Below are 27,776 nucleotides of genomic sequence, written 5' to 3'. Positions count from 1 at the left end.
AAAAAAATAACATTGATTTCTGAACTTGGAGTGGTCTCTTAATTTTTTCCAGAGCTGTATATACTTGTATTAATAATTCAGATTCAAAAGCAATAAATATAGGCTCTTTATTTGGTTTGTTAGATGCTTAATTATGTCAAATCAGTGTAGAAGTTGGAGGAAAAAAAATACATCTCTTTATACATTAGTTTTAAAGCCATTTCCATCTATTTACAATCATAACTTAATAACAGCAGCCCGGTTATGCAGTCACACAAGCGTCCCAGAGCTGGAAGAGAGGTTGCTTTGGAGACAGTCCAGTGGAGTGACGGGCTGGTCCGTGGCTGCCAGGAGACCGCAGACGCTGGCCGGCCTGAAGGACTCGTTCGGCTCTCACAGGCCCCTCCGGGGACCTCCACACAGCCCCACACCTCTCCAGGTACAATTCCACTCTGTTCCCAGATTATTATTTACTTTCCATCTTTCCAAACAGTTCCAAAACAGAACTGCCTTCTTCAGCAGTTTTGTCGATTTTGAAACGACTCTTTTCTGAAAAATCCTTATTAAAACATTGCATGGCCTCCGCTGTCAAGTCCTGCATTGTTGTTACTGTTGTTTTTTAGGATCTATATATATATCATTTGTATGTATTTTTGTGTTTCTTCAGTCATTTATTTTTTAATCACAGGATATTACAGTTCTGTCCTGTGAAAAAACCTTAATTATTCTCCTTTTAAGACTGTCTTCGGTTGGAAGAGCTCAGGTCATCAAGTCCCAGCTGTACCGCCAATAAATACCCCCCGAGCTCGGCCTGGAACAGGTCTCTTTCTGAATCTCGAGTCTCTTCCCCCTTCAGTGAACAAACGATAAGACCGTCGCCAAACTTGCTGTCGTCGGGGAGAACATGTGCAAAGCAGAAACAAAGCAGGGCAAGTGTTGGTAGATCAGTCCAATTATTTTCGTAGAAGTCCATAATAAAGCAGTACAACAAGCAGCGCGATACAAATACGGATCCCCCGTGTCCGGCGTCCAGTGTGAGGGTGATGGGCAGGGTCAGACACCCAGCAGGACCCCAGAGAAGAGCGTCCCCTTCTGGACAGTGAAGGCCGAGCCGGTGCCATTATCAACAAAGACCGACACATATTCACCTGCCTGCAGACACAGACAGCCAGAGAGAGAGGGGAAGGAAGTGAAATTAGTAGATTTATGGTCTGCCCAGCTCAATATCAGTTTTCACCCTAAGTATTATATTTGTGTTCATCTCTGCTTTGAAGATCAGTTAGTTCGCCCTTCTTTACATCTATACACCTCAAGCTGTAATTGCTCAATCAAATGATGAGATGGTACTGCGGTTAAGATGAGTCTGGGGTGTTTCACAAGTTAGGCTGAAAGTGGTGATCTTAAAATGTCCTTTTGCATAATGTGGGCCCAAATTAGAGGTGAATCTAATTATCAGTTTGCCAAGAGGTCTTTAACCATATCTGTTATTTATGTTGTTACCTTGCCTTGCTGCTACGTAACTGAATTGATTCTTGATGTGACTTTATTTGATTTAATCTGTTTCATTGGATCAAGAAGCAAGAGTCAACTGTGGAAGCCCTTTCTACAAAGCATTACAACCCTGTGAATCCTAAGTATTATCTGTGCAAATTTCATAAGGGTGATAGAATCAGCGTTTCGACTTTGCACGCAAAAGTCAACGTTCTTCCATTAAATCTGCAGGCACACATGGGGCCGTTCTTAGGTGAGGCTGTACGGAGCGATCCAGTGAAATATTCGAGATAAGCTAGGGTGTGCTCTGGTTTTGATCAGGGGACTCCTTCCACAGATAGGAGGATCGGCGGTTGAGGGCTTGAAGTCAGATGGAATCGTGTGCATTGTTGAAGGGGCACTATGTGGCTCTATCAGCTCTGAGGGTGATTGGCAGAGGATTAAGTAAAATGTGTGTGATTCGAGGGCTGTTTTCAAACACACAACTACACGTCTCATCTGGAGATCGGCAGATGTCTGCTGGCTTGTGTGCCCGTAAAGACAATTAAAGCACTAAGAACCGCAGACTAGACTTCCCTTCATCTGCAGTGCAAACAACTGCCATGACCTCCACTTGACAGCACTAGGGAAGAATTTTGTGTCGGGCGTAAAACTTTTCTTCTTCTCTAATTGTCCCTGCAACAACTTTAGATAGAATCAGTTTGTAGACTCACAGAATGCCTGTGGAACCACCATTAACAACACATTTGACCTTAAACTGCATGCTTGGCCGGGGAAGAGAATGTTTTGTTTATTATTCATTGCATCTTTACTATGCTATGTCTGTTGTAATATTTAAACACTGGTAGATATGAACATCAAAACTTAATCTTTGCTGTCCGATGACTAAAATTCACTTTTAAATGTAACTTCAGTGTAAAGTGTTACTGTCATATTCAAACTCCATTGTGTTCTGCTTGAGTGGCGGCTGCAGTTTCATCGTTCATTATGCATCAGCACCTGCTCTAAAGATTGGGCATCGAAGGTGTGGCTCATACCTGAAGGTAGAGCGTGCCTGTGACCAGTACAGTGAAAAGGCTCCCAGCAGACCCAGTTCCGGCTACTGCCTCTAAAGACCTATAGGAAGACACACATTTATTAAATGACATATTTAGCTGTCTACTCTTAAAAAAATGTATTAATATAATAATAATATAAAACACAGATCAGTTTCCAATTGGTGAATTCATTAAAGACACTACTGTCATGAGAAATGGTGATGTTTATAGCATCTCCCCATGTTTGTGCATTCAAAACTATTTATACTAATATACTAATTAAAATATCCAGCAGTATTCATTCTCTTTTCAGTTACAAACAACCCCTTTTTTTTCCAGTTCCAATTTCAATATTCATATCTAGCACTGGTTTTATCCCACATTTCTCTTGTACAGTCACCTCAAAGGCTAGCCCTGAAAATACTCCATTCTTGGCTCAGACGGTTGTGTGTCAGTGTGTATAACTGTCCGAGTAATAACAGCTTTTGGAAAGACTCTCTCAGGAGTGTGGAGAGGTCTGGCAGGAAAGGTATACTTGCTGTCAGATGTCTCCTAATCTCTCTGGGGTAACTTTCCATGACATCGCTGTAAGCACTCTGTGATATTGTACAGTCTTGTCATCGGCCGCTGTGAACGTAACTCTCCCCTTGGCACTCGTAAACAGACAGTGACGTTTAGAAAGCGTTTGGAGCCACACTGGAGTTTCTCAGCCGTAACACTGTGTAAAATATAGTGCTGCAGACAGGCACATCTGAATATCTACTAAATCATTTTAAATTGTCTTCTCACAATGCCAAAGTCTCCAAAAGCAGTACACAGCGTGAAAACCAAACAGGGAAACTGAGATGTTTTGAACTGAGATGTAAGCAGTAGTACATGTAATTTATTGTTGTTTTAAACACATGGTATATGTTTCAGATTTTTGTTATTAACTCATATGGAAGGGATGGTGCCCTGGGGTGATCATATGTCCCTAATTGCAAGGGACAGTCCCAGGATGAGATCATATAATAACCCCAAAAATGTCCATGGTTCAGACAAGCCATCACAAATAATAATAATAATTATTGTTATGAATAGTGATTTTAATTTGCAAATTACAGAAGCTTACATAGTGTTTTCTGTTATGAATCATATGTAGACCACAGACATATCTAGATACGAGGCTGGAAACTAATGTTGTTCCCCAAGTAGGCTTCTGTCTCGAATTATTAAACACAGATAGGTCCGAGAATGACTGCCCTTAATCCGAGCACCATTCTTGTGGTAAGAACCGAGAATACCACTGGTGGGTATAAGAAAATTTGATTTAGTTCAGAAAATATTACTCTTAAGACTCGGCAGGGGTGCGGTCCGCAAGACTCACATGTTGCTGTGGCACAGCGACTCGATGCAGATGAAGGCTCGGACGCAGTCGCGTGGCCGGGCCTGGGCTCGTCTTGGAGACTCGCTGTGCTCTGCAAAGACAAACCACTTTCAGTCCCTCGTCCCTCCGCAGGGTTAACATCACATTTGGTGTCACAGGTCACCATTCTCACTGTATGCCTTTCTGTTTGTCACTAGAAATGTGCCACAGGTGTGCAGCCAAATGCAAAACAGATTTTGGATTAGGAAACAAAACCCTGTTTGAAACAATATCAGGTGAATTATTTCATTTAAGAAAAACTATTCAATGCACTATACTTACTCATCAAGTTTTATATGTTTTAGAGTTTGCCCAACACTGATTTGGCCTGGAGTGAAAATTGTAAAGCTTCCTGTTGATTGAAATGAGTTACGAAATTAATGCCGTGGCAGTGTCTGATATTCACCAACCCCTGCCTTAAGCATTTTCCCTCACCCTGTTATTGTGTCTGTATCTGTGTCTGTGTCTGTGGGATGTACGCCACTGGCCTATGCGCTGTGAGTTCAGGAGTGTGAGAGAGAAAGCTGGCAGGGGCGGCAGGTTGTCGCAGACGGTTATGCCTGGCATTCAGCCGGACTCCAGGGAGGACGAGATGGTGAACTGGGTGGGAATTAGCAGGAAAAGGAGCCCGCCCTCTTCCTCAGAACCGCCACCCTCTTATCTGGGAGACACACCCCAGCACAAGGACCCAGCAACTGGCAGCGCGGGATTCCTGTTGGGGTGGTACAGTGGGGGCCGAGGGGTGGCGCTGGAAAAGGGCACAGCGTAGGCAAGAGGCACCAACATAGCTGTTTTCCTCTTCTACGACTAATCTGTTCACCTTATACATACTCCTCCACTGCGTCCATGGTGTAAGTGTAAGCTCTGATGCCCGTGTGTGTGTGAGAGAGTGTGTCATGGTAGCATTGTCTCTCAGCAGGTGTTTTGGTCTGAGCAGGAGCGCGGTGAAGGGGTGTACCAATGAGCAGGCTGGCGGTCAGCTGGTAGAATCCGGAGACCGGCGCCGTGTAGCGGCCTGTGCTGATGTTGAAGCCCTGCCCTCGCTGGAAGTGACTCTCAGTTTCTGGAGGCTGGAGGCAGGAGAGAAAGACAGAGGCAGAGGGTTAACATCATAGTTGATATAGACAGTGATATAGACAGTGAATGTTTCATGAATACGGTCCACAGTTTTTGTAGTGTCTGTGATGGGGGCACTTACGCTGGCGAACGGCTGTAGCTCCAGCAGACTGCGACGTCGAACCGCCAGGCTGTCCCGTAGGCGGCAGTGGAAGGCCGTGCCCACTCGTGGGTATGGTTCAGCCAACCCAGGGGGCCCTTCCGCCTCGCCTGGCCCCGCCCGTGTCCCCTTCTCTGCCTCCACCCTGTCCTCACACAGAGGGCAGCGCACGCTCAGCTCCAGGGTACTCCTGTTCGCTGTGGCCTCTGCAAACACAGGTACATGTTCACAACCGGGGTGAAGTCTCTCCGGGGGGAAGACTTCAGCTTAAGCCTCGTAACACACAGCACAATTATGAACAACGGGCAAGTGCAGGTGAGCGGTGTGCGACAGTGCTTTGCTCCGGTGTCAGAACGCACATTCTTTCTCTCTTTACTAAGCCATGGACGGGACCCACCTGATCCACAAATTTTTTCGTGTTGCTTATTTTTTTTTTTTAACGGCCTGTGCTCTGAGCCCTCAGCACCTATTGTCAAGGAATGCAAATATTTTAAGTACTTAACATCACAAAACCGTCCTTCCCTCGCGATGCCGGTGTCACACCCAGGCCTTCGGGGATGAAAAACCTTTGCAAATTAGCGTGTGGCGCCACCCAGCTCCGATGTTACTCAACTTTCGCTCGGATAAGGGGCCATTATCTGAATGTCAAAACACGCCGAGTCTCCCCGAGTTGGAAAACAAGCGGGGGGATGTCAGAATCCCTCGTGTTTTGCAGGCTTCCCTTCTTTCTGCTTCTTCTCCTCTCCTTTTTTTTGTATTGGGAAGACGCCAAACCCCTTCTCTAAAATCCTTCTAGCCCACCCCCGCCTCCCCCCCACGCTCTACCGCAATCTCTGCGCAGGAGGGGGAAAAAGCCCGCAGGAGGAATCTGAGGAATTCCTCTCCAGAGCCAAGTCCCATCCAAGCTCCGGAAAATTACCCTTATTAAGAGATCAGCCCAGAGTGAGGCTGCCAGCTTCACCATCCAGCCATCAAAAACATTCCACAATGGAGGACGACAGGGAGTAGCAGCACCCAGTACAGAGTGCAGGCCTCGCTCTCTCTCTCTCTCTGTCTGTCTCTGTCTCTCTCTGCAGTGTTTGGTGGCAGAACAGAGGGCACAGCTCGGGAAACTGTGATTTGTGATTACGAAGGGGTCTTACACCCCCGACCCACAGAGAAAGCAGTGGCACATTGTTAGCGTGCCAATCTACAGCTCTGGAAAGATGTGGGTGCCGTGTTTTGGCATTTCTCTCTCTTTTTTTTTTTTTTTTAACAAAAAGGTGTTGTCACTTTCACCGCGACGGCGCAAAATGGAGCCAAGCAGTTGGAGCTGTCATCTCTCCGCTGACAGCTGTGAAAACCCCCAGACGGCAGCGTTTCGAGAGCTCTTTACTAAGGTGGCAGTTCAGGAGTGGATGAATTTAAGTGGCGGTAATTAGTGAGGGGAGAAAGGAGGCTTATCTCGTGTGTTTGTTACTGAGGTGACAGTGGAGGTGGGGGGGTTTCGGGAAGGTGTCATTCCCAGCTAACCAAACAACATGACATGACAATGTGAATTTGTGGAAATGCACATGTATAAACACCAAGAGGAAATTGTCAAAACACTGGAAAATAACATCATAAAATGTATGTAGAGATGTAGATTGCAAATGAAATCAGGACAATGAAAAGTTTTAGTTAAAAAACAAATCAAAATTAAAACTGAAATATATATAAATGCAAAATAATAGTCTAGCAATATTTATATGTATTGAAAGTCCATGGATGGACCGTTGAAATGTGCAGACATTGCTGTGCATCAACAGAGAATGCTACAGTTACAGGCTTGTGGGGCATTGGAGCAGGCGGCTCTTGGGGTGTTTTCTGACATTCGCTCAGTTACCTTCAAGCAAGATTCGGAACTGCTGCATCAGTTCCTCCTTGGCGAGGGACGTGGCAGGGATGCCAGGGGGCCCCGGCGGGCCGGGAGGTCCTGGGGGACCGGGCAAACCATGCTGCGGAGAAAACACAGACACACAGACCTGAGTTGCACAGCTGTTCACCTGTAGCAGGTAGGTTCTCTGCATCCAAAGGGAATCAATAGAGCATTATACCTGCTTTGATTGTTACACTTCAGTACCCATTAAAAATCATGCAAATCAAAAATGAATATATTTATCATGGACAAAAATGGCGAACTGTCATCCTGAAGCAGAGATTGTGGAAATGCAATCCATAGACCCCCACTGTCAGCAAAACAGATTCCCCTGAACTCAAATATTGCCAGTGTATCTACATTCCATATACAGACAGATTTGCATGCAGATGTATCAGTCAGTGAGTTTTTTGATAGAACTGGAGCACTACAAGAAGCCCCTTGTGCTCAGTTTGATTCAATATATTATATTATCATGCAGGTGTGTTTGCTTCTCAGATAGTTACAATAGTTACAGATGTCTGTAACATCTCCATTTCAATCTATATTATTGTATCCTCAAAAATAATTGCCTGTGGGGAGTGGGCATCAGTGACTATAACATAAGAATACAGCCTCCACACTCTGTGCTCACCTTGAGTTTGTTTTTCCCAGGGTGCTTCCCTTTGCCATTCACCCCCTTGTCAGAGTTCTTGATAAAGACCATCCAGGACTTTCTGGGGTTGACCAAGCCGTCGGACGTTTCTGACTCCTGCGGGGGAATGGGTGACAGCCTGTCAGTAACGCCGCCTCAGCCACACTTTCTGCTCACTACTCTGTCCCCCCTCTCTTAACCTGCACTCATATTTTCCACCCGTACCTGTTACTCAATGCTAATACAGTACATTGAGTCTACTGTTCTTGCTTTGTTCCCCAGCAGTAATCCATACATAAAGCTCACATCACAAACACCTTTTGTTTAACTTGTTCTATTGAGCATTCAGGCATATTGTTTTGTAATCCTTCACCATCTCTGCTGCAGTCGCTGCATCTTGCAATGCACGTTTGTCCAATTTATACCTTATGTAGCATTTTAAATCTGTTACCAGAACGTAAATTACTCTTCCGGGTTGTGCAACTTTTTTTTTTATAGTGCCTTTCAAGTTTATAAAGCATTTGACGCTTTCAACAGGAGTCCACTTGGATAAGGGTCTCGGCCACATTTGTAACAAGACACTTGTTATTAGTTTACAGTTACAATGGCATTTACCCCAATCTGGCATGTTTGATAAGTCCCTCTAGTCTAACTCATCAATCATTGAAGACTCTGAACACCCGGTCATTTTGACTAACAGTTATGTTGTCAACAGTTTGGATAAAACCAATCAAAACCAGGAGGTACTGTGTCTCTCCGGGACCAGGACGACCGGCCCCAGTACCACTCCCAGTATATTGTGATATCACCCCGGCACTATAACAGTTACTACTCCCATACGCTGCGGGCCAGTCTTGCGCTCTCATCCCTGGTGTGTCATTCATGCCATGTGCTCAAAGGGCCGTTGTTGCACACCTGGATCTTTACAGCACCGAGGACCCCCCCCTACGACATCCGCCGCAGCACCTTCAATCAGAGCGCTCGCTGCCTGCAGACATACCACCCCAGAGTACCAGAACCCCCCCCCACTGTCTGCCCCGCCTGATGACACCCACCCATACGCCTCCCCCTCCACCCATCACAGAGAGACACTTTCGATCACTCTGCAAAGCGTTTCATTATTATTATTATTACTATTATTGCTGAACGCATGCCAAACACGCTCTCGCTTTTGAAACAGACAGGCATTGAGGACCCTGTACAGGGCACAGCATAAATAGTTCACGATAGGTTTCTGCAAGTTCCCAAACATATCGCCGTAGGGCTGCTTATTACAGACAGCTTGTTCTCTGCCAAAATGGTGCGTAATTGAAGTGTGTTTTCATTTATCTAGCTGTCGGTGTAAGTTATATTAGAGTAAACACAAGAAACTGAGGTTTTCTGGTTTTCTATATCCTGTAAAACAGTTTTTTAAAAGGGTCTGATGTTGCAAGTGTTGGTGTCACAAGATAAAAACTGTACATTTTACAGTACAATAAACCCAGTGTGTCTAAATGGCTCTTGAAAACCTTTTAAGCCACACTGTTTCATATAATTTTCCTGCCTCTCTATCTGTGGTCTTTGGCATCCCCCTCTCTACAGTACTGTGAGTCTTTAGAGTTCTTGTCCTCATTATTATTGCAGAACTCTTAACTGAACACACAATAAGCTCTATTTATTTCCCTAGTTTGCACGTGTCCGATCAACCCAAGGCACTAATGAATCCTTTACCAGCCTTTTGTACAAGCAGTAGAGATCCATAAAATATGTGCCCTGTGACTCTCAGCTCCACACTTCCTGGTCTGTGCAGATTCCATCTGAATAAAGTAACTTCACACTTACAGGCCCCGGTGCCAGCTTATTCGACAGAGACTGCGGCTTTGTTAAACCCACAGTGGATCAAACTGCAATGTCAGCTGGGATTTTAGTAGTTTCCCTGTAGATCTTTGTGATAAATTCTTTGTGGGGAGAGTGGGCAGACACTAGGAGACCCAGGCAGGGTTTTGGTAGGGTTGTCCACTTTAAATTCAGTTTACACCCTGTAAATTCCCAAGATTGACTGCTGTGGTCTAAAGGGTGGAGACCTTCTTTCTTTAACTTTACGTTTACAGCTGTGTTTTTCTCTCAGTAACCTGTAAATCATGACGGCACCTGCACTGTGGTTTTATACTACACTTTCCTTCGCTGTGCGGTGGTCCTCAAAGTAGTGCTTGTGGGCATTTGTTTGCCAGGCTGTGCCCACCACAGGCTGTTTGTCTTGAGCTGTATTGTAGCAAGAGGTTGTGGGGTGTACTTTAAAATTACTATATTCTTTGAAAGGGCCTAGATATTGTGTGAGGAAATTTAAAAGTCATTCAAATACTGTACTGAAGTTTTCGCGCCTCACAGCCAGCCAGATGTGTGTCTGCACACAAACATCACTGAGGATAAGTGGCTTAGAGAGGTACATGCAGACATTATGGGCTGGCTTCAGAGCAGTCTTGGACTGCCAAATGTTCATTTAAGTAGGTTAGTCCAAGACAAGTGCTAATCGAGGTTTGTGAAACCAGCTACATGTGTGTGTGAGGTGAAGCAGCTGTTTTTATTCAGTTTTGTTGATTTTTTTTCTGCTCCGGTACAACATCTTGTTAGAGACGCGCGCTTTCTGCAGGACTCGACGAGTTCATTTTGTCAGTTTGTGGCCCGCTTCCTAAGGTGCGACTTGTGAAAACAGAGAAATCCCGACACTTTGACACTGGAGCATGTCATCACAGGCAGACGTTGCCGATTGCCTACACACTTGCTCCTTTCACTCACTTTCTGCATCTGCCTGCATTACACAATGCTGGTTTTGTTCTTATTAGTATTACAAGGGGAAAAAAAAGTGCAGTGAGTCAAGTACGAGCGCCCCATTCCAGATTACCTTCAACAAATTAAAACATTTAATTAAAAAGCCTTCAGATTGACATTGAGTATTCAACCTTGTGAAATAGTAAACACATATTTAATGGAACTACATTTCTTTGTGTAACAGTAAAGTCTAGCAAGTGCCTTTTTTTTATAGTAATTATTGGAAAAAAACTGCTCAGTGGAAAAAAATTGTTTTATTAAGGAATTCCACCATTAACGTACTAACTTTTTAATAGCTGAAACATGCTGAGTCAAAGCACTTTATTCTTGTCTAAGTTGGCCTGTATTGCCTAAACAAATCCTCCTTTTCGGGTTGTTTATGTAGCAGGCCCTGTGGCGAGAGCACATCATTCTATCAAAAGTTCTTAATTACCGATGGCTTAATAGCCCTATTGTCTTGTTTGCTTGTGTTTCGGCTCCCGAGGGGGGGAAAAAAGCTTAGGCATTCACCCGAGCCTTCACAGCTGTCGTCGAGCAAATCAGCAGCTAACCGGGAGAGGTGTAGCGTTCTGGCAGCACGTTAATGGCACGTCAGTAATTTCCAGGCACTCGAGTGCAGACGAAAGAGCTCAGTGTTTTCCCAGCCCAGTACCGCCGCACTGACTCACCTAGCATGCTGTCAGCAAGCCGAGATCAAAACCCAACTCACAGGGCTTGAGTCTACCTCGCCATTCGCATCGGTTTAAGGGGGTGCTATAAGGATCTGTCTGCATCTCGGAGATAAAATGACTGGACTTCCCCCAATTTGTGAGGACAGTCCCCAAGGTGGCATATTCTGAAAATTGCCCCAAAACATTAGCACTATCATTATGGTTAGTATGCACTTACAGAAGCTGTCTTGGAATGACCTGTGCAAAGCAGAACAACATCAATACAAGGTTTTAACTTTGAAGGGCCATTTTTAGCAATCATAATTTGAAGTAGAGGAGGTCACTTTCTCCTAGACAACAGCAGTCAGCTTAGATTTCATTTTAATTAAAACTGGACAACACCACCAAAACCCCTGCCTGCCACAAAGCATTTTGTGGAAACTAGTAAAACTCCCGTTAGCATTGCCCTTTGATCCATCGCAGGTTGAGCAAATCAGAATATTGTACAAGTTGACTGCTGGTGCTGTAAGTGTAAAGGGCTGTTACTTCTGGAGTGTGCAGAGACCTGGAGGTGTGCCGCTGAGAGTCACAGTGTGTGTTGCTTCTCTGCTTGATCTGATTGGTTCAAGACCCTGTAGGTTATTCAACTTGAATTGGACCGTGCTGCTGTGCACTGAGAGTTTGACCTGTATCACTGCATTGTAACTGGCATTCAGAAAGTAAATACGAAAGAGTGAGGCAGGATGGATCTCTCGCTAGCAAAGTAAGGATTTGTTCATATGTTCAGATCCAGGCTGAAAACTCCTGAATATACTATACGAGGACTCAAGCTATATTTCATACCAGTTGCTTGCTTCTATAACCACTGTTGAGTTTGTCAACCTTCGTCACTTTCTGTTTTATCTTAATATTACCCTTACATATATATGCTGACCTTTGATTTATATTCTTTGCTTTCAGTTTCTTTGTCCTATCTGCCTTTTACTACAACTAAAGTTTTGAGTGTACTACCTGTAGACACTTGTGAATAAAAGTACTGTAGACCTAGATCAGCAGCAAAGCAGAAAATAAGTTGCCTCCATCACATTGTGTTGCTGTGTGCATCTAATGCAAGTGTGCCAGTTAAAGCACATCTTAATACCGCCTCAAAGTCAAGTCAAAGCAAAAAGTATTAAAGACAAACGGGACGTACCGGGCTGTTGTGATACACTTGGGTGGCAGTCTCTCTGGGTATCCCCTCAGTTTTGCCCCTCTCTGCTCTGCCCTCTGACAGCAGCAGGGCACAGAGCAGAGGCATCAGCAGCCAGCGTAGGGGTCTCCTCCCCACGGCCCCACACGTGCCCCACACGGCTGCCCCCTCAGCGCCAACCTGCCTCACGCTGGGCATCTCTGAGAACGCCAGTCCGAGGTGGGCGGATGTGTCCGGGTGTTCGTCCCCTGTTCTCTCTATCTCTGCGAGTTGCTCTGTCCCTCTCTGGGTGCTCAGCTCTTTCTCTGTCCTTCTGTGTCCCTGCTATGCTCCCATTCTCCCGCCCAAGGGGGTCGTGTTGTCCTCTTGCCTGTGTCTCTCTCTCTTGCTCTCTTGTCGCGTCCCAGTCTGTGGTGGTCCTGTCCCTCCTTGCTCTGCCCTCCTTTTCATTTCCCGGCACCACAGCCCCTGTGTCTGTCCCTCATTTCTTGAACACGTGGATTGAAATCCTTTTTCCCGCTCTCAAAACTTCTACTGCTTTGCCAGAAAAACAAAGAGAGAGCGAGAGAGAGACCCCTCTCTCCGCTCCCCCCACCACCCTACCACCACCACCACCCTTCTGCTTTTCAGCAGGTGATCAAAATGATCCCAAACAGGTGGCTGCAACACCGGGGCAGAGCTCTGGAGACCCCTTCAGAAATTGCACGCATCTCCTTCCTCAGTTTTCCTCCGCTGTCTGTAATTGGTTTCTCCAGTGCCAGGTCTGCTCCCTCCAGGCAGGTATCCAGGTCTGTGCACTTCCAGACTGTGGGGGCTGTATTTCTGTCAATGTGTTGTACTCAGGCTGGAAAGATTTAAAGCACGCTCCTTCGTTTGTGGTTTCTGTGTCACTGTGAGTTGCAGTCAGGAAACTCCTCTCTTTATGCTGGGAGTTCTCTCTCTCTCTCTCTCTCTCTCGCTCTCTCGCTCTCTGCTCGTCCCCCAGGCCGCCGCCCACTCCCCCTACCCCAACCCCTCACTGCTTCCTTCTTCTCGTCTCCTCTCCTGCTTTCTCTATCTCAGTCTAAATCTCAAGCTGTCATTCTGTCTTCTTCCTCAGTGCAGGTATGTGCACCTACTTCACACTCTCTCTCTCTCTCTCTCTCTCTCTCTCTCTCTCTCTCTCTCTCTCTCTCTTTTTTTTTAAGAAACCTGACTTGGATTCATTAGTCTCTGGTCCCTGCTGGGTCTTAACATCCTTATCTACATTCAGAAGCTTCCAAATCACCAGAGAGCACACATTCAGAAACCCACATTGCCTTCCCAGTCTTCATCACAGGGTTTACTTTAGTAGACAGTTGGCAGGTGATTATTTACAATATATCAATACTAACGTAAAAACACAGGCCACCTTTTTCCCCATTTCCAATCTTAAAATTCAAATTTCTTAAAGAGTTTTTATGTAGGTTTCCATTTAAAACAATATGTTGTGTACTTGGATATGCTTCTAACCATTGTATTGTGTTAAGAAGAATGAAACCCCGGTGAATAAATTAAGCTAGCACATCTAACAGCAAAGGAATTGTATGCTGCTTATGCTGGGCATATAAGTGTACAATTAGTATACAATTACAATACTAATATGAGAATAACATGATTGGCTACTGTGTTCATGGAATAATAGACAGACTGACAGCTTGCCTTTATGGTTCAAAGCGTTTCTTACTCGGTTTTATAGAACTGGCTGGGAAACCACAGACCAGTGCAGACTGAGACGGAATGAAGCCTTTCACCAAACGAAGAAAAAGCTGACAGGATGCTAAGGATGAAAAGCCAAAATGCAGGTTATGTTTCTACAACCACTGCAGGCACACATGGGGCAGCTTGATGCTACTTTTTGTCCCCTTTAAAGCTGCAGCAATGATGCAATCCTGGTGACATCTCTGCTACAACTTATGGCTGATGAAATTTGGCAAGAAAGCACAAGTGAAATGGCAGATAAAGGGATGTATCCAGTCTTATCAGGCACCACACTCCGAAATATTCAATTGTATAAAAGGGTGCTACCTCCAGAATTAATTCTTTAATCTTTTAAATGTGACACACATCCCACCCTTCAGTTTATCAGGAGGCTCCTAATACCCACCACACCGCTCTAAGTGTTATTAAATTAGTGTAATTAATAAAATAGCATTCAGAGCAGAACTAGAGTAGGGATCCGCATGGAGTCCCTGCTTCACTTGTTGAAATATGCTTCAGCTGTGTTATTTGCAGTTGGAACATAGTGTGGATTAAAATAATTTGGTGTTATACAATGCAGCCAACATAAAGCTTATACTGGAGAATAAATACAGACAGGGTGTACTCGTCTAATAAGGGAGAATGTTTTAAATGAAAACGTTACTTTTTATGTTGGCATTTCTGTTTTTGCTTGATATTATTATTGCGAATGATTATGTTTTTATATTGTTATTATTGAGAAAGATGCTTGATTAAACAAATTAAAATAAAAGTTACTGGCATCATAGAGCAATGCAATAACATAAACTGGGAACGGGAATAAATGCATTCCGCTGTATAGCAGATTGGGATTGAGAAATATTGTTGACTGCAGCGCCATCTACCAGTCATCTGTATTGCAGGATATGTGTGTATGATATTAGAGCTGCACACTAGAAATGATCAAATAACAGTTCATAAACACTAAATGAGAGTTTTGAGAAAGTCAGCATTCACCCTTTCCAATGCAAAATAAATAATAATAATAATAATAATAAAAAAAAAACAGAGAAGCAATTATCAGCATATCTTACTGACCTCTGGTATCGACACCGAACTTGTGCATTAATTATTCGATAATAATTAATATTTGAAGCAATATATGGTGCGTGTACTCAAACATAAATGCTGTAATCTTGCAACGTCAAAGACTCATTTAAGTCAAGCATTTTCTCTGGTTGACACATTTCTAATAATGTGTATTATATTGTACGGCCGACGATGCACCCCCCAAAGACTGCAGGTGACAAGGACTATCTGCTCTGCATTGTAAACTTGAAAGGGCGTTTTTATTATGCATGGCAATCATCATCATTTTTGTGAATTAAAACCTCTTCTATATCATTTATTTTGGCAAAGAAGAGGCGACTATAGACAATGTATCAATGAACACGTCTTTTGCTCTTGCACACAGTGACAAGGGGAAGCCCATTCTTTGCTGACACCACATGGCAGGAAACGGTACCCGGATGTTCTTTGAAGTAGTGGCACAAACAACAGGAAATAACTTCGCTTCCCAAACTTGCTCCTAACTAGGGAAAAGCCTGTTGCGGTCGGATCGGCGTCAGGAAAACATAGGGGCTGTTTTTGAGGGGGTGTAGGCGGTGTGGCGAGGCCCAAGTGCTCAATCAGTTACGATGCAACCTCTATGTAGCGGGTGGTTTTACCTTCCCCTGTGCAGCCGGGTTTCTGCAGTTTGATGTCTGGACTGGATACGCATTCGACATCTGCGGGAAAAAAGACACTGTTTCAGTATGCAAGCTAGCTGTTATGTTACAGATGCTGTTTTAAGCCGGTTTTTAGCTCGATTGTTTTATCCAAATGTGTGAGCAGCTATTGTGACAAGGTATGCGTTATTAATATCGTTAGCAAATGCACCGTATGCACATAACGGTTATTTAAAATATTTTGCTAAAACTGGATTTTCAACAATCGTGCACTGTTAATCTAGCACTGAATTGTTTTACTGCCCTGTTTAAATTAAATGTTTTTAAAATATATGTATTGTTTTCGAATGTAGCATCGTTAATCGTTAATTTTCTTATTATAACCCAGCAGTGTTATAGTATCAATATCCAAATATTCATGAAATAATAGGTAATGGACATGCATTTTAACAACGTGGTGATAACAGGCTCGGTGCAGTGGAGACGTCTAGCATAGTGGCATCCTTAACAGTTGTACAAGCGATATTTGGGATTGTGTTTTGACGTGCAACCTGCAAATGGATACATTACTCGACTTTGAGGAGTGCATCAGGGACTCGCCCTCGTTCAGGTCAGTTTGTGTCCCTTTATCTGACAGCTCAGCATGCATGCTTCTATCTTCTTTTCTGCGAGTTGCAGACTAGTATTATCCAAGGGCAATATTTATGTACTTACTGTAAATGCATATGGTAAGACTAGAGTGGAGGTAAATACTGTAATTATGCGACATTTAGGAGAAACATGCCTTTCAAGCAAAAATCTTATTCTGCCTTCTGTTGATGGTGTTGATATTAAACCAGTCTTTGTTAAAAGCATTGGATCATCTGTTTGCAATATTAACTATGACACAAGTTCACTGTTGCCGTCATAAGGTTGACCTTCCTATTTGTATATAAGGGGGAAAAAGTCTGGAATTACAATACAATGGTACAACTGTAAAGTATATAAATAAATTAAGTAAATAAATAAGTTGCCATGTATATGACTGTTCAAAAGTGTTGAAGCAAAACACCACATGGATTGGTGGAGATGGAAAATAATATTTTTGTTGTTGTTCTCTGCTCTTTATATCCTTCTGGGCCAGATAATCTGGTCCTAGATGCACACTCTCCCTTTCATAAGACAGATACTAGCAGATTTGGGTGTCGTGGGATACATGCTTTGCCTTTGTGCATTACAATTGGCTTGTGACTGGGATTTAGTGTGACAATTTGAATCTGTTTTGCTGGTACACTTGTAACTCCACCGGCAGCGTCACGTCTGCTCCTGCAGGGCTTACACTGTTGTTCTCGTGTGTGCAGGAGGATGCTGGGCCAGAGCGAGAGGGAGGTGGCTGAGCTGGAAAGCCGGCTGGACAAGGTAAGAAAGACTGGCGGAGTAAGGATATGCGAGAGATAGTGCAAGCTGCATTTGTGTGTGTATTGTTTTCATGTGAGTGTAGGCTGAACTTTTCTATCAAGACTCCCAGCAGCCTCCAGAAAATTCTATCAGTCCACTGACCTCAGTTTGAGAGCCCTGATATGTGAATCCGGTTTATTTATCATCATCCTCTCTTTGCTGCAGGTGGTGAAGCTGTGTAACAAAATGGTGGAGGCTGGGCAGGCGTACAACGCGGCCAACCAGCTGTTCCTGGGAGGGGTGATGGAGTTCTCCCAGTACCACCGCAAGGACAGCACCGTCATGGTCAGGGCAGGGATGCTGCTGTACGGGAGGGATGTGGTTTTGCCAGTGTGTTACTTCTGCTTGTTCACCAGCCTTTTCTTCTCTCCCCCACAGAACTGTCTGGGCCAGTTCACTCAGGGCCTGCAGGAGATGATTCATTTCCACACGGTTAGTTCACAACGAAAATGGAGAACGACCTCCGTGTGTTAAAGTATGCAGTACACATGGTATTCACTGTATTCTCATATAGTGCTCTTGTACATACATGCATAGCTTGGTGCTTTACACCCTGTTAGATTCATTGCATATGTTTGATGTGTTGGAAGCAGCTAGTGTGAGGGTTGCAGCTGTGTTGTGGGACATTCTGCAATGACATTCCACACAGCTGAAAGATGCTTGTACGTACAGCTGCAGAGAAAGCAAAAAACACAGGAAGGGAGGGAAGATTGGGGAATCTGAATGCTGAACCTTTCTAAACGTGCTCTCTCTTGCACACTCCTCCCCTTCAGGGCATTGCTGTGTTCCTCTTGGAATTGGTGCAGTCTCACACAGTGATAAAGGAGCAATGCAATCCCTCTTGTTCTCCTTACACTCCTGACAGGATATACACTGCCCAGATAAAACACGAATCCCTTTACTTGCCTGAGAGCTGTATCATCTGTGATCCTGTGTGTTCTTGGCAATGTGTGAGACCAAGCTGTCTTGTTCTATAACCCTTTGATTCACCAGGTGCTGTTTGACCAGGCACAGAGGTCCATAACCCAGCAGCTGCAGTTCCTCATCACACAGTACGTACAAACCTGTCTTTCGCTGGATATTTCAGAGATCTCTCTGCTCTCCCCTTGCAAGGGGATAGTTCCATTTCAGCATTTTCCAGAGAGGTGGCTGTGGGTTGTTTGGACAGACTATAGATGTTTAAGGAGATGGGAGGTTTTCCAGAGTACTACCCTAGCTGAGTCTCCTGTTAGGTATGACCCCGAGTAAACCCACAAGCCGATATTGACGACGATTGCCAATGTGGCCCCCTCACCCAGGTCTCTGCCACCGCTGCGGGAGACTCGGCGGGAGTTTGTGCGGGTCGGCGAGGATCTGGAGACGGCGGCGGTCAAGAGCGCCCAGGCCTCCCGCAACAGAGCCCCCGAGGCCGAGAGGGCCAGCCACCTTTTACTGGCAACACGCAAGTGCTTCCAACACTTCGCACTGGATTACTGTCTGCAGGTAGGCCAGCTGCTCGGTCTGACGTTCAATGCGTTTCGTTTACACAACGTAACCAGGTATCACAACAAAAAGTACATTCCAGTGAAAGACCGCAACGTCCATGACTGTGGTTTCAGAGGAAGACGTTCCTAGTTTTAGGATCGTTCTGCTGATGCCTGATTCCACTGTGCCACCAATTGCTGTTTTTGTTGGACTCGAGTGGCGACAGGAAGCATCCTGCGTGTGTGTAACCCCATGAGTTCCCAGCTGCCCTTTGTTTTTTCAATCATACTCCACCCAGGAGAGCAGATTGTGTTTTCTCCGGTGATGTAATCCAATAAGGGCCCTTCTTGGGTTCAGACTCGACTAATCTAAGGAAGACTGCTGGAGCCAACAGGATGCTACTGTTTGTTGGCCTGCTTTACTTTTCCACAGCAGTCTTTCTCGCTTTATTTATTCTGCTGCCCCACAGACAAATATGGGTGTGTGGATTTACTTAAGGATGACAGCCTGTGCAGTAAAGTGCATAATAGGACACAAGTGTGCAGTTTACAAATGCTTTGCATCTAATAATGTCATAGGAACACCTGCATAAGCCAAGTTGAAAAATCATGAAAATAAACATAACTGGCAGTTGATACCGTTTTGTGTTTTTCAATCCTGTCCATTGACAAAAGTTTGCACACTATTGCATTCACAATTTAGTCCACAATAGCCTAATTGTAATTTAAGTGTTTTGAGCTTATAGGTAAATTTACTTTTTTTTTACGTTTTCTGTTTCTAGCTAAATAATTTTAAGGTGCAGCAGAAGGTGGATGTGTTGAATTCTGTGAGTACAGTCCTGAAACCTCTTTCTTGAAGCATGTTTTATGAACAGTTATTAAATAAATTGATATACAAGCTGTGAGGAAAAATGTGCAAAAAGTCTGTTTACTTCCTTACATAAAAAAAAAATGGTCAGGAATATATTTAGAAACTATATATTTAGTAAAAGTTCATTATACATGAAAAAATATTAAACTATAATTAATTTGTGTGTTGTGAGTCTCAGTACAGTGAACAGAATTCCATCAGAATTTAAACCTTGTAATGTTTTTGTTTTTAAATTAGGGTTATTATGTTGTGTTGGAGTTAATGGGAATTCATTTGTTTCATTTTGTTTTTCCAATTGTCCTAGATCTTTTCCTATTTTCATGCTCAGTACACCTTTTTCCATCAAGGCTTTGACCTTCTCAAAGACCTGGAACCTACTATGAAGAAAATGGCCACTAAGGTAAAGGTTTCACTTGCCTTCATCTCCACAGGGTTTAAATTACCTGCTTACTATGAGAGCTAGCGGGGAAAGGGGAGTGGGTGTTGCTGGAGGCAGTGTCTTTGTAAATGGCTGGTCCAGTACTGATCTCTGCCTCCTGAGTGACTGGTCTTGCTTTCCTCTGCCAGCTGGCCCAGCTCTCCACGGAGTGTGTGACCAAACGGAAGGAGATGGAGAACAACCATCTGCTTGTCCAACAACGGGTGAGTCTGTCCTCCCCCCCCTCGTCCGGCGCCCGGACCAGCGGCCACTGTGTTTATGAGCCTGTCTGAGTGATGTCACTCCTGTACACTTGGAAGGGCATTCAAACACCCTGTTAGATGTACTTTTATTTTATTGCTGTTACTGACTTTGTCATGTGTTGGTGCATCAAAAGCTCAGTGTTGGCCAGTTCAAGGTGAAAACAATGCATTGACGAGTGTGGTGCGTTTCCCAGGATGCCTCTGGGGAGGCCTTGGTAGCCATCAACTCCACGAATGGGGTCACCATAGAGGGCTACCTGTTCAAGCGCTCCAGAAGAAAGAACAAGACCTGGAAGAGGTACAGTAGATCCAGCTGTTAGCATTTTTATCTGATGGAAGTGGTTTGCAAAATTGTTCACACTGAAGGACATATGATTGGAATGGAGTCATGATTGAAGGCCCTCAGAATGCCCTGTGTGTTTATTTACTTTGCCTTTCTTTAGACTTCTTTCCTTATTTCTTCAGATGCTGGTTCTCCATAGAAAATAATCAGCTGGTTTATACAAAGTCACACAAGGTAGGGTATATTCTCTTCTCAGTATGATTGTATTTCCAAGAAAGTTTGATGTGGGGTTAGGTGTGTTTGATGAGATTCGGGGTTGTTGTACAAGTGTACCTGTTTATACTAGCCAAGAGAGGGAGGGCTTGTCTCCTGCTCACTGTGTCTCTCTGCCGCTTCAGGAAGAAGCCTTGGTCATGGTGGAGGACTTGAGGCTGTGCACTGTGAAGTCACTGGACAACATCGACCGGCGCTTCTGCTTCGAAGTGGTGTCGGTTCAGACGTAAGTCGGAGAGGCAGGAACCATGCGAGTCTTCCGTAGCCTCCGCTCTGCTGTCGGTGCTAAAAACAAAATCTCGTTTAGTGAAAACCAAGAGCAGCAGAGAGCAGCCCTCCTCGTCCCATTTGGTTCAGACAGAAGGCCTTCATTTTGGCCACACTTAATTCACTGGTTGCCTGGGTTAAAAAATACTGATAGACATGATCCGGAAAAATGTCAAACAAAAAGAATGACAGGTTCATGTAATGCCAATTCATCAGAACATCAGAGCATCAGATCTCTATCAGTATTGGGCCTTTGACCGTCCTGTCGATTTGTCTTCTCCCCCAGGAACTGTGCCCTGCAGGCGGACTCGGAGGAGCTGCGGCAGGCCTGGATCAGTGCCGTGCAGGGCAGCATTGACATGGCCTATCGCCAGCGAGCCGAGTCCAGGCAGACACAGGTACTGGCGAGCACGCAAAGCCGGAGGTTACAATAACATCTTAAACGGGACCCATTTCAAGCTGTCTTCCTTTGCCCTTCCAGCCCTCCTCCAGCATCCCCTCCCCCCAGACACCCCCCGAGCAGCAGGACAAGCTCCCCTCGTGGCACCCTGTCCTCAGCAGGGCTCTGCACTGCCCTGGGAACAGGCAGTGCTGCGATTGCGGGGAGAGCGATCCGTGCTGGGCCAGCGTGAACCTGGGCATCACTCTGTGCATCGAGTGCTCTGGCATTCACAGGTACTGCACCGCTGCAGGGACGATTCACAAGACAGCGTCATTTCAATCCACTGAACCTGACTGTGGCCTGGACCTAAAGAGAACCTTGACCTATCCTTAAATTACATATTTCAAACTTGTGTGTTATCCTGGTTTTACAAGCAGTTGAAAGGGTCTGTTTTTGTAAATACTTCTCAGACTTACAAAACATGTTTCAAACATTCAAATTAAAATAATAAAAGGATTGTTTGAAATTGGTTTTGTCTTTTGCACACTCTTCCCCTGGAAACTGGGAACGTCCGAGGTGTACTGGGATTGTTAGTGATGGCGGTGTGTGTATTACAGGAGCTTGGGAGTTCACCTGTCCAAAGTGAGGTCGCTGACACTGGACTCCTGGGAACCCGAGCAGCTAAAGGTAAGCAAGCTGCGCATCACTCGGATAGTCAGTGCTTACTGTTTATCACAATTGTTTCAGAGGTGACTTCCGTCTAGTGATGCATATGTCTGCTTTAAATGGACTATACAGATAGATGGACACAGATCTATGGTTGCCAACTGGTGGAAACAACTGACAAGGTCAAAATTAATTTATCAATTAAGGGTTCAAATACATCCCAGTTGGAATGAAAACCAACAGATAGAGGAGTCTTCCATGACCAGGGTTGTGAAATACTGATAAAGGTAGATTTTAAATTTTAAATTTTAAAATAGATTTAGGCAAGTCCATTTGTATGAATGCAAGTATTTTTGCTAGATTGGGGACAAAGAAAATCAAGTGGCCTTACGATTTTGTACAATGTCTTAAGTCTTCAGCTTTTGTTTGATTTAAGCATTGGTGCTGCCTCGAGACCAGATGAAATACAGATGTTATACACAGCATTTATCACTGTTAGGGGAGGGGAAGGGGGATTGTTAGTAGTCTTGCCCTAATATATCAGCCGAATGCCTCATACTGCACTCTTGCCCTGTGTAGCTCGTGTGCGCCCTGGGGAACGATGCTATCAACAGGATCTATGAATCACGGTGTGTAGAGGAGGGCCGCAGTAAGCCTGGGGGCCACAGTTCAAGGTAAGCAGTTTGCCCCAAACTGCACAGTACTGCACCTATAACTAGTATCCCCACTGACAGGAGTTAGGCCCGATATACATATAATGGAGCAAAGGGTCTCAAGTCACTTTCTGGAGTGCTGCAGTGCATTCTGCATTCCACAAATAAACATGTATTGGAAACGGAGACTGAAGAGAGCTCGTTTTGGAAAAGCCATGTATATGAACATGACTGATTCAGGGGCATCAGTGATACTGGCAATGACAGATCATTCGTGGGTTTGTGCCAGTGGTGTGAAAACATTGCGAGTGAAACGCCAGGTCCACATGGCACAGAGTGTTTTTACTCCACTGATCAATACGCGATTGCTACTGCAGTACAGAGTGCAATAGCGCAGGCACATCCACCAAAATAATGATTCACGGACATTATCAGTGGAGGAGCATTTATTGCGATGCTATATATCCGTGGAGTAAAAGTGTCACCTGGAGAGGGCTGTCAAAATGCAGTGTGAGGGACGAGCTCCTGCAGGGAAAGTGCAGAAACGTGTCCTGTGTGACTGTACGCGCTGTCAGGTATGCAGGCTAAATATATAGTGAATAGTTTATTGACTACACAGTGTTGCAAATGTTTACTTTAGTCTACAATTATGTTTCGATAAATGCCATAGTTATTTTTGAACTATAAAATATTGTTTTTGAGCATTATTCCAATATTTACGTTTACACTTGTTTCATTATCTTATCGTATGCCGTTTTTGAGCTTTTGCTTATTGTAGTCTATATAATTATTTGTTTTGACTGCAGTGTGCGTTTAATTTGCTTTGATGTTATTTATAGCAATAATATTAATGTTTTCTGATCATATTTCATTTTAAATACTACATTTGTGCTATGTAAATGTTGGATTTCATGTTCATGAATAAAACTTCTGAGTTTTATACGATTGTTTGCCTTTGATCGTCATATCACAGCTGTTAAAGATTATCGGCTACAATGACCGGCTTTGGCGCTTGTAGGTAGTTCGAAATGTCGGCGCTTCTAGTGTTAACCTTGTCAAATTATTATTATTTTTGATAGTCATGGTTTTAAAGGTTATTTGCATTCAAGGGACACCAACTGTAAAATAATTTGCAGTCTGTAGAGAAGTGCTTAACTAATTCCGTTAATGAGTTAACTGACCTGGGTTGGAACAAATACCTAAAAACGTCGCAGTGGCCCTCGTTTCAGACCCCTGTACTACAGGGTGCAATAGTGACCAATTAGAATACTTCTGTGTTTAAAAATACATCCAAGCGCAGGTCAGTATGATACACATTTTGTTCACAACACTAACTGATGTTGATTAAGACCAGTACAGCAGACGCATCCCTTTTTCATCTGCAGGCAGGAGAAGGAGGCCTGGATCAAAGAGAAATACGTGGAGAAGAGATTTGTTACTAAGGCTGACTCTGCACCCGCAGGTAGGATTGTCTCTGCCGGCGTTGTGTTAAACCTGGCTGCGGTCCAGATAGAAGCTGCTGCTGGCAATAATAATGAGCAGAAGAGACCAATTACACTCCTCTAAATGATGACACATGAAAGCCCCTATGAGATCTTGTATGTTTTCTCCAGAAATCATGTTGTTTTCCTGTGATTTTGATATCTTCCCTTGCTGTTGTCATGCATCTGTTAGCAGCGGTGTGGGGCAATGATTTGTGAAATCTGTCAACGTAATTGCGTAATGTCTGTGTGATGGTGAAATTGATCCGTTTGCTTGTGACATCTAGAGAAGACAGAGAGATTCGAGCATCAGGTGCAGATGCAAACACACTTGATACAGAGCTGCTTTTCTCTCTGCACTGGGCACAGAGAAGAATTGCCTTTCAGCTTCTACACCCTGCCTGGTTTGACCACATGCAGCAGGAGCAGAGAAACCCTTCTTTGTTTGCCCAAACGTGAAGCGCATGACAACACAAGGGAGTGCTGCACCACAAGGCTATAGAAACGGGGCTGGGTGCTATGGCAAAGGCAGCCCAGTGACAGGAGGATTGTGGTCAAGTATCGCCACCGATTGGTTAACGGGGGCATTCTACCACAGAGGCCGGCCAATCAGATGACCCGAGCAGGTGTGGTGGAGTGGCAGTGGGGCGGATGCTGTACAGGGCTGCGCGGGAGGGAGACCTGGTGTCAATGGCTACTGCGCTGGCCCAGGGGGCAGAGGTGAACTGGGCCAATCCCGAGGAGGAGGGCAGGACGTCGCTGATCGGTGCGGCCTGTGGGGTGAGTGGCACTCTCTGCCGCAGTGGTAAACGTGGTGTGAACGATGAGGGAACTTCTGGAGGCTTGTGTGTGGAGGAGGGGTTTCGAGGACTATTGCTGCATGAGGTTGCTCCTGTACATTAGACTAATTCAGTGAATAATAGTCTGTTTTGGGATGGTATGATGGGACCTATATTAATTAGTCATCATTATTATAATTAATAGCAATGGTGCTATAGACAGGTAAAATATATATAATTGATTTATGTGTGTGTAAATACTGTGATATAAATAAAAGGATGTTGGGGTGACTCTGAAAGAACAGGTGGTCCTACTTACTGGGATCTCTGTTGCTCTAACCCACTTTGCCTGCTATTGAACCAAAGTGTAACACTGCAGTAACACGGGGCCCTTGCCGTCTCCTCAGGGCTCCCTGGCAGCGTGTGAATTCCTGTTACAGAATGGAGCCAACGTGAACCACAGGGACCTGCGAGGACAGGGGGCCCTTCATGCTGCTACCTTCTGGGGCCACACTGGGTAAGACGGTAGAGCAGATCGCAGGAGAACTGGCTAACCTCTTCGTGCAGAGACAAAAATGTACTCTTTTATATATATTATTCAGTAATGTCTACTTACGTTTTTAACGAAAAGAAAAACTGCAATAAACTGTCATTAAAACATAGCTTGTGATTGGCTGGCGATTTTAATAGCTCCACCCACAATACTCCTTTTTGTGTCTCCTTAGGCAGGTATGCTTGTTCCTGAAGAGAGGAGCCAATCAGTACGCAGTGGACGAGAGAGGGCAGGACCCCCTGAGCATTGCCATGGAGGCCGCGCACGCAGACATTGTGACGCTGTGAGTGTCCTTTTCCCGTCAAGAAGGGACACCCTGGGACTCCTGTTTGTTTGCCATTTTTCACACTTAGGCATGTACTTTACAGCTTCAGCTGTATAATCATAAGGTTCCGGTAAAAATGACTGCTAACTTGACACTGAACACTGAAAGAGCAGGTAGAGCTTATTTTCACGAAGAGTAAAACGACCATCTATTACCTGGGATGGCTGATGCCTGACTCACGTTGTGTGTTGCAGGCTACGAATGGCTCGCATGAATGAGGAGATGAGGGACTCGGAGGGATATTTCGGTGCGATCGGTAAGGCCTCTGACACCCTTACACACTCGCCGGGCTGAGCCGGAGACCATTACTGCAGCCCAATCAGTGCCCGTCTTCCCCTGCATGCCCTAAGCTTCCCGGTGCTTCCCTCGCAGGTGACGACGAGACCTTCCAGGACATCTTCCGAGACTTCTCCAACATGGCGTCCCACGACCCCGAGAGGCTGTCCCGCCGGCAGTTCGGGAGAGAGAGAGAGGAGGGAGGCCCAGGGGGAGAGGGGTGAGCGTGACCCCTCTGCTCCCCTGCCGTCCCCCCATCGCTGCAGGACCCCGCAGCCTGGTCGTTCTTCAGGCTGGAAACACGTCAAACCAGGCAAACGGTCTCGTCTGTCACTGTTAGCCTGGCAGCCGCTGAGCACTTTGCTGACACGCTTCTTCTCAATTTGGGTGTTAATCCCAACAGGTAAACTTGAAAAGGTCACCATTATCAAACTAATTAAAAATCGGCTCTTACTGTATTTTCTGTATAAAAGCTGTGAGTCCAAATAAATTAATACCTCTGGTTTTGGATTGAAACCACTATTGTTTTTAAGTGACACTACTGATACTATTGTCATTTCTAGCCTTTCCTGAATAAATAACTACTACTATTTATTTTGTATCTAATTATAATATAGACGGATGCATTTCCTCTAGAGTTATTGAATTGCCCGTCTAATTTTAAGGATGTTGTTGTGTTTTTAAATCTGACTTAACTGGAGCCAGAAGTTCATGAAAAAGGAAAATGAAGGGAGACATTCAAATAGGCCAGTATTGTAATGTTAATTATTATGATCACTTGTCATTGCACGTACTGTACTGTAGACCATTAACTGGGAAAGCAAACGTGTGTTTAACAAAAACTCACGCTGTGTCCTATTATCTCATTAAGTGGAATATATAAAATGTTGGTCTCGGACGGAAATGAAATAACTTTTTAAAACCGTTTTTAATCACATGGTCTATCTTCCTAACACGTGTGCATTTCCAGGAATCTGCTTTTGAAATGTAATGCATAAAAAATTCCTTACCCTTATTTTGTCGTTTGGTGTTTGCTTTCCTCTCACACAAAATTGCACAATTTCCTGTCATTGGAAGTTTTTAAATACAAAGTCTGGTAGAAAAATGTACAGCACAAATGTGTGTATTACTTTGTGTTTAAAATGCCAGGTTATGCCCATCAGATATTGACATGAGGGTCTCGGTGGGCAGCAGGATGTTGCCACACTGTGCGTGTCACGGGGTCCGGCACTGGAAGGATATGTATTCACAAACAATTGCTCTGTTCATTTCAAGGACATATGACCAGATGCCCAAAATGAATTGCATTATGTCCAGTTTCCTCCTTTCTTTGTTTCATCAAGTCCATTTAGCACATGGCTGACTAAGTATTAATACTTGCATTACTATTGTATTACTTATATACATATATACATATATATACATATACATACACTCACCTAAAGGATTATTAGGAACACCTGTTCAATTTCTCATTAATGCAATTATCTAACCAACCAATCACATGGCAGTTGCTTCAATGCATTTAGGGGTGTGGTCCTGGTCAAGACAATCTCCTGAACTCCAAACTGAATGTCTGAATGGGAAAGAAAGGTGATTTAAGCAATTTTGAGCATGGCATGGTTGTTGGTGCCAGACGGGCCGGTCTGAGTATT

The 27,776-nt window shown here is 44.5% G+C and overlaps 2 protein-coding genes across 4 annotated transcripts; one reads left to right on the top strand and one right to left on the bottom strand.

The window, feature by feature from the left end:
• Positions 1 to 93: 93 nt before the first annotated feature.
• LOC136753533 (adipolin) lies at positions 94 to 13,269 on the bottom strand. The gene is made up of 8 exons (XM_066709737.1): positions 12,310 to 13,269; positions 7,660 to 7,776; positions 6,993 to 7,104; positions 5,111 to 5,334; positions 4,871 to 4,982; positions 3,874 to 3,964; positions 2,508 to 2,586; positions 94 to 1,131 (listed from the first exon to the last, which is right to left on the bottom strand). The coding sequence occupies exons 1-8, from the start codon at positions 12,502 to 12,504 to the stop codon at positions 1,033 to 1,035; spliced, it is 1,029 nt and encodes a 342-aa protein (XP_066565834.1). The 5' UTR covers positions 12,505 to 13,269; the 3' UTR covers positions 94 to 1,032.
• A 2,197-nt stretch (positions 13,270 to 15,466) lies between these two features.
• Positions 15,467 to 27,136, top strand: LOC136753522 (arf-GAP with coiled-coil, ANK repeat and PH domain-containing protein 2). 3 transcript variants are annotated; one of them, XM_066709715.1, is made up of 23 exons: positions 15,468 to 15,910; positions 16,199 to 16,341; positions 17,072 to 17,129; positions 17,334 to 17,453; positions 17,547 to 17,600; positions 18,162 to 18,220; positions 18,467 to 18,650; positions 19,414 to 19,458; positions 19,807 to 19,902; positions 20,070 to 20,144; positions 20,378 to 20,481; positions 20,649 to 20,700; positions 20,865 to 20,965; positions 21,293 to 21,404; positions 21,488 to 21,681; positions 22,006 to 22,075; positions 22,634 to 22,728; positions 24,093 to 24,169; positions 24,787 to 24,968; positions 25,375 to 25,484; positions 25,693 to 25,803; positions 26,040 to 26,101; positions 26,218 to 27,136. In XM_066709715.1, exons 2-23 carry the CDS (start codon positions 16,289 to 16,291, stop codon positions 26,343 to 26,345), a joined length of 2,142 nt encoding a protein of 713 aa, XP_066565812.1. In that variant the 5' UTR covers positions 15,468 to 15,910; positions 16,199 to 16,288; the 3' UTR covers positions 26,346 to 27,136. The 3 variants fall into 3 exon arrangements, with proteins under 3 accessions (XP_066565813.1, XP_066565812.1, XP_066565810.1); XM_066709716.1 differs by having other exon boundaries at positions 15,467 to 16,341; positions 17,043 to 17,129; XM_066709713.1 differs by having other exon boundaries at positions 15,468 to 16,341.
• The last annotated feature ends 640 nt before the right edge of the window (positions 27,137 to 27,776 follow it).

Source organism: Amia ocellicauda, chromosome 7 (genome assembly GCF_036373705.1).
Source record: "Amia ocellicauda isolate fAmiCal2 chromosome 7, fAmiCal2.hap1, whole genome shotgun sequence".
Taxonomy (NCBI): Eukaryota; Metazoa; Chordata; class Actinopteri; order Amiiformes; family Amiidae; genus Amia; species Amia ocellicauda.
Note: the sequence above shows the minus strand (reverse complement) of the source record. Positions and strands in the feature narration are given on the sequence as shown.